At 39.7% G+C, this 13,117-nt stretch overlaps 1 protein-coding gene across 2 annotated transcripts in view; it reads left to right on the forward strand.

Annotated features, from left to right (window-relative positions):
• Positions 1-1,171: 1,171 nt before the first annotated feature.
• Positions 1,172-13,117, forward strand: part of OPRM1 (opioid receptor mu 1) — a 42,664-nt gene continuing 30,718 nt past the window's right edge. For both annotated transcript variants that reach the window (XM_066248513.1, XM_066248514.1), the window contains exon 1: positions 1,172-1,582. In XM_066248513.1, the coding sequence (XP_066104610.1) occupies positions 1,293-1,582 (290 nt within the window). In that variant the 5' untranslated portion in view covers positions 1,172-1,292. The remainder of the gene's footprint in view (positions 1,583-13,117) is intronic.

Below are 13,117 nucleotides of genomic sequence, written 5' to 3' on the forward strand. Positions count from 1 at the left end.
AAAAGTGAGAATGACCTCAGAATTAGAATTAATTTTACAAAAAAAGAGAAAACAAAACCTTACCCATGGTTGATTTACAAATTTATTTGTAAAATAGAAGTATTTACAGACTTAGAAATGAGGTGCCACATTTTAAAATATATCAGTATTCCTCACTGCTGTGTGGATCACTCAATTTAAGTATCTATGAGGTTCCTCCTGGAGCCTCTACACAAGAAAACAGACTGAGTTGATGCAAATGTTGTTCGGTTTTGACACCATTCTACTGCAAAGCCCATGTCCATGTAGGACGTTTAGAGATAAAATGGATGATTAATAATTCCAAGTGGAGCTATGAGATGTAAGATGGGGAGGTTAAGCATTATTTTTGGTTGACTTTTATGGATGCCACAACCTGATTCCTATAGCTAGTTCTGGTGCCTCTTCCCCAACAGACAGAAATCAGGTGCAACTAGATCTTCTCCTCGAAAAGAAATCTACGGACTGGAGAGTAAAATAATAGGTTTCATCCACAAAAGTTTGTATACTTTTCTCATTTCTTTTTCAGAGAAAAGACAACCCTAGTTTCAAGAAGGTTTGAAGGGTTGGCAATTCCCAGTAAGGGATGTTAAACAGAGTTACCGTTTTCTGAATGTGCAGGAAGAAAGACTAGAGAAGAGAAACGTGCGTCTCCTGCCCCAAGTGACTGCGGTAGGCAGTAGGGATGGGAGAGTGTTGGGGTATAAGGACTGCTCGAGTCCGGCGTGAGGCTGTCTTCCCTGTCGTATTATACAGAGAAAACGGCGCTGGAAAAATAGAGTGATGTCAGCCCCCCTTTTTAAGCGTTACTGCTGTCAAAACCGAACTGTCTGCCTGTCTCACTCCCCACCCCTTCCTTCAACTCCCTTCTCCCTTCCGCACCTCCTTAGAGATGTTTGCACAGATGAGCACCTAGCGGGGAGAACACCTCGTTGAATCGCTTTGCGCAGAACCCACCCCTTCTCTCGCGTCCCTTCCCTCCAGCCTCTGAATCCCTCACTGCCCTCCCCCCTCCACCCACCCCCTATCGGTGTGGGGTTGGGGACGACTCTCCGTACTACTAAGGTGGGAGGGGGCTGCACGCAGAAGATCATGTCAGAAGCTCAGTTCTCCCCTCCAGCCTGACGCTCCTGTCTGCATCCGGCAGGGCAGGGCTCCGTAAGAAATAGCAGGAGCCCCGGCAGTGGCAGCGGCAGAGGAAGAGGCTGAGCGAGACGCGCGGAACCTGAAAAGTCCGGGCGCTCGCGGTTACCTCCCAGCGTGGTCCCAGCACCATGGACAGCGCCACCGGCCCTCGCAACGCCAGCAACTGCACCGATCCCTTCGCGCACGCCAGCTGCGCCTCCGCACCGAGCCCCGGTTCCTGGGTCAACTTCTCCCACTTGGATGGCAACCTGTCCGACCCGTGCGGTCCAAACCGCACCGACCTGGGCGGCAGCGACAGCCTGTGCCCTCCAACCAGCAGCCCTTCCATGGTCACGGCCGTCACCATCATGGCCCTCTACTCCATCGTGTGCGTGGTGGGTCTCTTCGGAAACTTCCTGGTCATGTATGTGATCGTCAGGTAAGGAAGGCGCCAGACCTCCACGCGGAGAGGGGTTTCCGTGGCTAATAGGGGCATAAAGGGACACTTGAGTCCCCAGGCAGAAGGTTTGGCGGGAGAATGAGAGAAAGGGGGGAAACGGGGAGAATGTGGGGCGACCGCTTGGCTGCTGTTTGTGTGCAAAATCTTACTTTTCTACTTTCTCCCCGTTGATAAAGAAGAATCGAAAATTTCAGAAACAGAGAAGTTGCTTTGGTTAAAGTTATAAAGCTCTGGCCAAGAAAAAACAAAAAACAAAAAACCAACTCTATCTTAAATCTCTCTTATACTGAGCAGAGAGAGTGTTTGTCCACACAGTCCCACAATCCCTTTGGCAGGCGCTGTGTGAACAGTAATTTGTGAATAATGGTAGAAGAATTCTGGTTTATTCCCTCTGAGTGGGAGGCCAGGTCTCCTCAGTCCTTTTCAGAGATGAACCTGGGCAACCTTCGTGCTCCTGCTGGTTTCCGTTTCCTCTGCTGTACCACGTCCCCACCCTCCTCTTCCCTCCTCAGAGCATCCCTGACCCGCTCCTTCCATGCGGTCACCATACTCTTAGAGAAAGTTTTCCTGTGTTTCTCCACGACGTTGCTTCCTTCTAACAGATAGGACTGTTGTGTTGCCCGGGTCAGTTTTCAGTCGGCAGCTGCGGACCTGCTAGGGGCGTCACAAACTGAACTGGGCTCCTAAGAATTGCAGGGCAGGGCTGTGTTTCAGTTCCTCCAAAGGGGGAACCAGTTAGAAGCGGCCCAAAGCGGCATAATTCTGGATTTTAAACTATTATATAGGAAGTTGTAATGCTTGCTCTTAAAAACATTAAAAGTTGACTTTATCCAGGGGAATTATTTCTAAAGAGTGTGTGGCCCATTTTCTGTTTCCCAGATGCTCCAGGTTTCCTTGGCAAAGAAGTGTGCTGGCTTCTCAGTATTAATTGAGATTGATGTAGATTGTGTTAGTGTTGATGTGTGTGTTCAGATCCTACTTGTTATATGAAATACTGTATATTCCCTTTTGTTAAAGTAGATAAAGATTTCAAACCTTTATAAGGTTTGAAAGGGTCCCTGATTTAAGATCTTCCTAGTAAGGGTTTTATGTGTTCTATGTATGTAGGGAATGTGGAATTTTCATGTTTAGTTACAACATTTGCTTCTATTCAGCAAATATTGCAGGTTTCCGCAGATCTCTTTAGTCACTTAACAATGTATATATTTTCCCGTTGTGCTTTCATTATCTAGGCACTGTGTGTTGCTCATAATCGATTCTTTCTACTTGTAAGTCTGGTTTCTTTAGTTATTGATTATTAAAGAGTAATACTAATTTCCCAGATCTTTTCATGAAGAATGAGATAAGTAGTGTCTCTGAGAAAACAGCACCATCTATTGAGAAGAAAGCTAACAGCAGAAGATAATGCAGGAAGACAATCAATGAAAAACCTTATTTTTATAAATATTTAATTTTATAAAGATTTTATTTTCATAGATATTTTATTTTTTAATTCTTTAAATTTTATTTAGAAAATTAATTTTAACACTGTGACATTGATCAATAAGAGTACATAGGTTTTGGGTAAACATTTCTGTAACATTTGAAATATTGATTATTTTGTATACCCATCACCCAAAGTCAAATCACAAATAAACATTTACTTATATCATCCAAAGATCCATATTAAAGATGAAAACTCCACCTCACTTTGCAGTTATTATAATAAAAATCATAATTAAAGGCCTGCCTTCAGAAAGGAAAATATGTTTCTCATTTTCCTAAGAAAATTCATGGATTCATAAGCTTATAGGACTAGAAAGAACCATAGAGATTTTACTGTACTAGTAGAGTAAACTGAGGCACAGAAAATAGAACTGATTTCTCCAAGGACAGAGAGTATATTAGTTCAATACCACTGAATCTCTTATTCAGTATAATTTTCTGTTTATTAGAGTGGCAAATTATGACTTCAGTTAATTCAAATAAAAGATTGATAGAGTAGGTTTAGTGAGCAGTTATAATGTGAAAATAATAAATTTCCCCAAATTTATCTCTGGAATCTTGGAGAACAAAAGACGAAGAGAAATTATCAAAGCATCTAGAAACCCTGCCATCTGAAACACATTTTCTTCTCTCTTATTGCTTCTCTTGGCATTTGCCTTCATCCTGTTTCCCCTCTAGCCTATGCTATTCAAGGAGACAGCTAGTAGGGCAGCAACTGGCTGTGAACTCAGCCAATTGGCCTTATTCCAGAGTTCCACAGATTTCCAGTTAGGTGAGTTTGTTTTAAAAGCATTGCTTCTGACATCCTAATGACTTGGAAACGGATTGTGACATTTTATCTTCCTGAGAACATGATATTATGCTTTACTTGTCTGTACTGAAAGAACTACCAAAATGCCAGTATCATTTGAAAGGTCACCCCAAACACCGACCTGTGGCAAGTGAAGTGTTTAATCCAAGGTCAAGTAACCCTCTGATAATATGACTGTGCAACAGAAGGAAAAAAGTAAACAGTTCAGTGAACAATGAAGTGATAATGAAAGTAACTAAGAATTGAAGAAAGTATGTCTGTTTAGCTGAGACTATTTAACTGGACTGTTTCCAGGCTGTGATGTTTTCTTTACAGAATGATTAGTTCAAGGATATTATTGTCCCTTTTAAAAAGATGAGGGTAAAGGGAGTCAAACATATGGAGATGGAAGGAGACAAGACATTATGTGAGGAAGACACAATGCAATATATAGATGATATATGCTAGAATTGTATACTTGAAACTTATCTAACCTAATTAACCAATGTCACACCAACAAACTGAATGAAATTTTTAAAGATGAGTATAATGCTGCATCTTTTCAAGTATTGAGATAAAATGTTCATTCTCTGCCATTACTTACATTTCAATAAATACTTTTAAATGGTCAAGAAGTTAGAGTTGTCTAACCAGATTAAGGTGCTATTTATTAAAATGTCTTAACACTAAAATAACAGGAACTACAAATGCTGGAATTAATGCTTTTCTGTTCTTCATCTCAACCTCACCATCATCATCATACATTCGATATTATGAAACAGAATAACAAGTAGGATTCTTATACAGATTATTCAAAAGTAAATTCTAAAGCCCTCAATTACACTGCAGGATTGAAGACACTCCCTTCAATTCATTGCTTTGTTCAAGCATATTTAGCCTTTATGGCTCGAGACATGAAAACTGGCCTACCCCAGTGGATTGATCTCAGCTAATGATAAATTCAAACACACATACATATACTCTGTAAACACACGTACACAAACTTTGAATAAGGAATAGATTCTTACTCTTATAATTTAAATATGTTACTTTTATAATTTAAAGTTTTAAAGAGTGAAAACATTAAAAGTTATTATGGTTGATTTTCATTATTCATGGCAGTTATGTTCTGTCAAGTCACTGTGACTTCTATGCATTTACTTCTGTGATTATTCTACCAGGATGCTAGCCCTATGAACATGTAGAGGGCAGGCATTTAAAAGCTCAGCTCCTGAAATATTTTTCATTGATTATGATGACAAAATAATTGATTTTCTAACTAGCAAACTAGTATTTTTTAATAATTGTGCCTAATCTTAGACGATATTTATGAAAATCTGTGTACTTCAGGATCAGAAAAATAATCTTATCATATTTTCTGTTGTTAACTTACTTATTCTACAAGAATGATATGATTTCATTCAGTACAAAAATGCTGATACTCATTTTGATTAGCTTGATCATATAATACAAATTATTCTAAGATATATTTTACCAAATTACTTTCATTTTACCGCCTGAGATTAAAAACAACCAAGCAAACTATATATATATAAACCATTTTAAGCTGATATGCTGTAAAAAGCAGCAGTAGGCCAAATTTGGCCCATAAGCTATCATTTGCCGAATTCTAATACAGAACGTGATAAAAATTTATGTTGTTGCAGTGGTCAAGAAATAAGAACATATTGTCTTCTTTGGCAAACCTGATTGAATGTTGTTGTTTAATAGACAGAGACAAAGCATTTTGTAAAATTAACCTACTGCCAACTTAGAGTCTTTTTCAACATGAGAAGAAAGCAATACAAATATGAAGTTTAACACAAACCAGAAGATTAATCTTCGCTTGTGCTGGCGGAAGAGACTGCTTTCCTGACACTGATGTTGAAGTTGGATTAAAATAGTAGTCACACAGGCTTGTGTCCACTTCACCTCAAGTCCCTGACTTCGACACCCAACACTTCATTTAACCCAGACGATTCGTAATATTCATTACTACCCTCAGCCAGTGATTAGGGAGTAGGTGCTTATAATTTCTGAAAACTTTTCTCTATTGGAAATGCTTTGTGGTTATCTCATATCAGGGCAATTTTCTAAGCTTTCTCACAGTATTTTCATCTTCAATCATTTGAAGCTTTCATGGAAATGTTGAGTAACTGTTATCTGCAGATTCATATTAACTTCTCAGCAAATATAAAATGTGTTTTCAAAGACACCTGTGCCCCCGTGCCAGCCACTCTGTCCCCGTCCCCATGCAGCCAGGTGGTGACTGGCAGCTATGTTTCATTCCAACCTCTCTTTATGCCCTTTCAAGCACAAAAAGCTTGGATTTTTTTTTTCTATTTGTTCCTACTTACATAACTTGCTCGTTTTTTTTAAACTCGTTTTCTGCAGTTCCCAAAAGTCATTTTGAAAAAAAAAAACCTGTTATTGTTGTGTGTTTTAGAACTCAGATGGTCCAGCAGGATAAAAGCACTCGGGCAGGCCAAGGTGTCCTGTGGTGTGTAAAATCCTTTGGCTTCTTGTCCTTGGTTTTGCTCCATGATTTCCTAAACACTCACTGAAATCTCCTCCCTGCCTGACTTCATCTTTAATCCCAGTCCCTATCTGTCTCGAAATGACCGCTTCTTTGATCAGTGCTACTCAGAGAAAACGTTCTGGCATGCCCAAGAATTCTTCAGAGTAGCCAGACCACCATCAGGTATAAGTTAGCAAGGAGAGCCAAATTGAAGAAGGTTCTAGGTAGATGATCTATAGTCCATCTGAAGAAGGCTCTAGTATCCAGAATCTCTTCAGTGAGAACTGAATCTAAATTCTAGCCAGGAGCCAATAGAGGATGAAAGGAGTAATAAAATGTGAGATACCATCCAGAGACCTCACGGAACATCAGAACTCTGGCAGAAACCCTTGCAACACGCGGACACGTAGAAGAAGACCCCCCAGACCTCCCATTGCAGGGCTTTGCATTCTTGGCTGCACCTTAGAATCACCTGGGAAGCCTTTTTAGAACTCACTGGAAACCCACCTCTGCCCCAGGTTAACCAAATCAGAATCTCTGGAGGCAGCTTCCGGACTAAACCCTCCCCAGGGTGTTTTAATGTGAAGCCAAGAAGGAGAAGCGCTGACCTGGACAAACCCATCCATTTTGAGGATAAGAAAACTGAGTCCTGATTGGCCAAGAGATTTAAGATGTCTGTCCATATATTTTACTTCTCTGAACTTTAAGAAGCTATTTATAGAATGTGCAGTAAATTAAATGATCTCTCGAGAAAGCTAAAGCTCAAGATGTTTTGAAATTTTCTTGAAAATTGGCCAGTTGGCTCTCTGCATAGTAAGCATAGGGAGTGAACAGAGTGCAAAACCTGGACAAGAAGCTGATGTTTGAATTGCTGCCCCTTACTGGTGGTTATCACTAGCACATAAGCTTCCTAACTGTTATTAGTTCACTTGCACTGAAGGAATACTCATCATATTTAATCTCACATGAATTTTAGGTCCCAATTAGATAAGATACATGGAAGTGTGTAGTCAACTCTGAAAAGTGCCATATCAAAGCTTCTCTCCCACCAAGAATTTGTTTTCCTTCTCACTGGGCTCACATTGCCAGCAAGCTGGATCTCATCATTCACTCAGTGCTGTGGCCTTCCCACAGCTCAAATATAATACCTGTTCTAATATTCTGAAATACAGTTTATCCTTTCAGAAATCACAAGTTTGCAGAAGCAAAGAAGGCTTCACATGGGTGTCACTGCTGTCATGTTCTCTTCCAGTCAACTCCTTCCCACTGAATGGATCGTGTCACAATCCTCTTGGTGGCCACCATGATGATGTGAAAAGAATTCTAGGGACAGATAACTGCAACTTATTTGGCTACCTATTGATACATTCTTTATATATATATAAAGAAAAAAGACAAACCAATTATTTGGGGGAGATGGCTATTTTTGTTACTTAAATGTTTCACATTTAAATTTGTGATGTAGACAAAGCATCTAAAACAGAATCAAAGTCTAAATTATGACTGCATATGATGAAATGCCTTTGTACCCAGCAGAGTAGTTTATTTGAATTAGAAGAAATAACTTATAATAATGGCTGTCTCTGAACACTAACTTTGGAAATTGAGGCATTTAAAGTACCATCCCTGTGACTAGCCCTGGGTTCTATCATCACAGTAATACCAGTCACAGTAAAAACTTTTAGTTAAGAAGATGGAGGATGAATGAATGATGATACAAGGAGTCTGTGTGTGTCTGGCTATTCCTAACACCTTCATTGTGGTCTTTTTTCAGGACTTGCGAAGCAGTGCTGGTCAACTTCCTACATCAGAGTAGTAAGTCTATAAATAAAGCAAGTCCATGATAAAAAAAAAAAAGTAACATCCTTGAGGCTTGCTGTGTTCCTGAGAACTAAGAGTACCCCAAGTATAGAAACTATTCAGAACAAGGAGATCAATAAAAAAGCCTTGTTTGTTTCTGAGCATTCTTTCACTGAACACTGGGTTCGTTGCCAATAAAATGTTAAGTATTTTGTGGGGGAATATTAAATGTTAATTGAAAAATACTGCTGGCAGTCTAACCTCAACATCGGAACCTGACTGTGCCTGCCAAGAGAACAAGGGAAATGATCATCCGCATTATCATTTCATACTTATTCAGCCCCCATTGTTTCTGAAAAAGAAACCACATGGGTTAAATTAAATTTGAGCTTTTGGTGATGCTGGTGATCAAGGTCCCTAAAATAAGAGGTCCTAGTACAAGCAGGCAGCGTTAATTGAGATCTTTCAAATAATCCTTCCTTCTGATGACAAAAGGGCGTTTATCTTATTTATTCATAAAATAAATAAAAACACGTATCTGAAGAATAAAGATAATGCCTTGAAGTTTTATACGACTTTAATTTTTCATTACATTGAGTAATTTAATTTTCATAAAATGTTTTTGAGTGTAGACAGGGAAAAATGTTGATCAAAATAATATTATTGTATATGTACCTGAGGCTCATTTTTTAGTTTCTGTGTTTGCTGAACACTAACTATATACAAAGCACTTTCCTAGAAGCTCCAGATATACTAATAAGCAAAACAGATACAGTCCCATCTCTCCCCAAAAGGACAGTCTAGTGGAGAAGGAAATTGAACAACTTTGTCCATTGATATATGCCAAGGATGGAACTATAATACTAATGCAGTGTTCTTTAACCTCACTATTGACAAACCCCGTCCCCAGCTTTATTACAATCACTGTAAGTCATCTTCTTCCGTCACCAAACCCAGCAAATGGGATGATTTTTGGTTTGTCTCCATACAGTTTTCCACACTTTGCTAACGGTGTTATTTATGTCTCAGAAGACAAGACAGAGAAAACGTGAAGGGAGAGGACCTTGGTTTGTTGTTTTGTGGGGGGGGGCTTTTGTAAAACAATGAAAGAGAATTCTATCAACCATACTTTACAAGTATTTCTCAAAGCAGATATTGTAAACATTTTACAAACTGTAAGTATAATGCAGTGACATGGTAGATTACTGAATAAATGGGGTTCAGAGGGAAAAAAGTCTCCAGAATCGTTGCTCTAAGACATTTATTTGTGCATCCCTGTACTGTAACAATAGCCAGCTTACTTCTAAATATTGTGTCACATGACCACAGGCAGCAGATGGCTCAGCTGGGTGTGAGGCCTGAAACTTCTGTTCTTTAAACTACCTTTCTTTTTTTGGAATTTAAAATATAAGTATCAAAGGATACTTATTAAACTGACTACCAAAATATTTAGATAGCAGAAGGTGTTATGACACATTAAAAAGGATAAACAGGATATGCTCACCCACAGTTTTGACAAGTGAAATTTGAAATTAAGTCTTCATGGATATTAATTAAAAATCTCCATTGCAAAACTCTAAAGCAATAAGAATATTTTTATTTCAACTTCTTATATAGTATCTTGATATATAATTCTCTTCAACATTCTGTGCTACTATTAAACATTGCTAACGGTTATATCTGTAGGACACACACAGAAAAAACAATCCCAAATTAAATCATTTGGGTATTTTGCTTACATAGTAACAAATACTCAGATATTTAAGTTTATAATGTTAAACATTTCTGTTTGTGACAATTGTCTTAACCTTCAGTTCCTTTAAAATAGGGGCACAGCCACAGTTGTAGTCAGTAATAGGATTTTGTGAACATCAGTTTACACAAATGTAGAAGTGTTGACTGCACTCTACAAAGTTATAATTTATCACTTTATATGATAATATCACCATATGATATGCATATTATCACAGTGCAGTGTAATAGTGAAGAACATCAACTGTAACAAACAGATATGGATTTAAATTCTGCATCTGCCACTGTTATTTTTTAGCAAGTTTTTTAACCTCCATGAGCCCCAACTTATTCATCTCCAAAAGAAGTGGTAATATGCAACTCATAAGTCTGTAATGAAGATTAACCAGAAAACCCAAGTAAACTGCTTACAGCAATGCTTGGCAGAAAGTAAACATTCAGTAAATGTTGACTAGGGTCATAACCCTATTAAAAAAGTCATCTATCGCCTGACCAGGCGGTGGCGCAGTGGATAGAGTGTCGGATTGGGATGTGGAGGACCCAGGTTCGAGACTCCAAGGTCGCCAGTTTGAGCGCGGGCTCATCTGGCATGAGCAAAAAAGCTTACCAGCTTGAACCCAAGGTCTCTGGCTCAAGCAAGGGGTTACTTGGTGTGCTGAAGGCCCGCGGTCAAGGCACATATGAGAAAGCAATCAATGAACAACTAAGGTGTCACAACGAAAAACTGATGATTGATACTTCTCATCTCTTTCTGTTCCTGTCTGTCTGTTCCTATCTATCCCTCTCTCTGGCTCTCTCTCTGTCCCTGTAAAAAAAAAAAAAAAAAAGTCATCTATCACCACCATCATTTAATCTGCTCTAATGGTAATTTTTAGGGTAAAATAATCACCTCTTTACAACTGTGGAAATTAAAGTTTAGTCACTTGGTCATGGTCACCAAACCTTGCTCAGATCTATGTTTTAATTCCAAACTCAGTATTTTTCCTTCTGGACTATGCAAGAGTATTTTACGCCTGAATTGATTAAGAAGCCAAATTAGGGGAAAATTAACAAAATCATGGTAGTTTTAGTTACTCACTGCTATGAGATCCATACGCTTTAATGCACCTAACCTTGCTCTTAAGATCAAGTAAATAAATATTTTAAAAAAGAAAGAAAAAAGAAAAAGTCCAACTTGTGGTTGTGCAGTGAATGCTGAGATCGCCAGTTCAAAACCCTGGGCTTGCCAGGTCAAGGCACATATAAGAATTGGCTATGAGTTGATGCTTCCTGCTCCTCCCCTATGCCTGTCTCTCTCTCCTCTCTCTAAAAAAAAGAAAAGAAAAGATCAAGTAAACAGTTGGTATGACTCAAGATTCACCAGGAATGTTCCTACCTTAAAAGGTGATATTTTTGTTCCTTAATCTCCTAACACTTGACTGTTAAAATGCAAAATATTTCTAGAAGATATAGAAAATAAGCATTGTAAATATATAGAAACCACTTGATTACAATAGCAAGTCTCTGCTTTAATGACTTTTAGATCTAACGATCACATTGGACAACTAAGTAAGGGAATGGAATGCAAAACAGACAGACAGTTAACCTAGGGCATGGTATGGCTCCAACTTCAGCTGCAGCGCATGGTCATGGGCTTTCAAGAGGGAAGCCACCTCCCTTAAAAGGTCAGATGGTATCTAGTACAAGCTTTCATAGTCCCCAGCTCCATCTGGAATGGGTTCTGTCTGCTACAGATAGACATTGGGTGAATCTGTTTGCCAAGACCCCAGTGGAGTGGGCAGCTGTTGTAGCTACCATGCCCTCCGAGTGGGCTGGCCAGTGTGTGGACATCACTGGAAAATGCCTAATATTTCATTCCAACTGCTGATTGCTGTTGGCCTGCTGTTGCTGGGACAGCCTCCTGATCCCATACACTTTGCTATCAATGCTCACCAACCCAAAGCCACCAGGAATAAACTTGGAGCCCAAAAATATCAGGCTTATGAAGCTTCTGCAGAAGAGAAGAGAGGATTCTACAGGGATTTTCATTTATCAATATGTTTGTTGATTAAGGAGAAGATTCAAGGACAAAGAGGTTCATCTGGAGAGGGGACTGTCTCAAAGCAAAAGTAATTAGAGGTCCTGGCCGGCTGGCTCAGTGGTAGAACATCGGCCCAGCATATGGATGCCCTGGTTTGATTCCCGGCCAGGACACACAGGAGAAGCACCCATCTGCTTTTCTACCCTTCACCCTGTCCTTCCTCTCTGTCTCTCTCTTCCCCTCCCACAGCCAAGGCTCCATTGGAGCAAAGTTGGCCCCAGGTGCTGAGGATGGCTCCACAGCCTCCACCTCAGGCACTAGAATAGCTCTTGGGTTGCAACGGAGCAACGCCCCAGATGGACAGATCATCACCCCCAGTGGGCATGTTGGGTGGATCCTGGTTGGGGGCGTGTGGGAGTCTGTTTCTCTGCCTCCCTGTTTCTCACTTCAGAAAAATAAAAAAATTAAAAAAAATTTATTAGAAACATGGACATCAAATATTTCTTATTTAGGAGGCAGAATGATCAAAGTAAGGCTAGAGTTATTATTGAATAAGAAGCAGTGGTCACTTAATGTTAACCAGAGAGGGAGATGTTTGGCAGCTCTATGGTTCAGGTGATTTGGTTTTGTCTCTGTTCAGGCCTGGTAATAGATGTGTCTTGTTTTTTTCTTGTTGCATCCCAGTCCTGGAAAGTCCTTCTGAGGTTGACACTCTAAAGAATTCGATTCTATAAATGGCTACCTCAGCCATGCTAGCTAAACTTGCTTCCTGAAAGCTGCCAGGTGCTCTTTCCTTTCTCAGCATTACTCAGCCTCACCCCTGTTACATGCCTTCCACCCTTCTCCTCTAGCAATAGGGAGAGAGAAAAATGAGGATCAGTGTGGGGAATAGTCGGATGACATGAGATGGGAAAGGAGAATTTATTCCCACAGCAGCAGAGAAAGAGGAATCCCTTAAGAAAATAAAATGAAGAGGAATATCTTATTTAAAGAGACATATAGATGCAGGCTTAGAGTCAGGAGAATTCATCATGTCACTCAGCCAAGCAGGCAGGGGGATACAGACGGATATGGTCTTTATACCCCAGAAGCTTACAGACTAAAAGACAAAACCATGATTTCAACATAATCTTCGCATTTATTACACAA

Source organism: Saccopteryx bilineata, chromosome 12 (genome assembly GCF_036850765.1).
Source record: "Saccopteryx bilineata isolate mSacBil1 chromosome 12, mSacBil1_pri_phased_curated, whole genome shotgun sequence".
Taxonomy (NCBI): Eukaryota; Metazoa; Chordata; class Mammalia; order Chiroptera; family Emballonuridae; genus Saccopteryx; species Saccopteryx bilineata.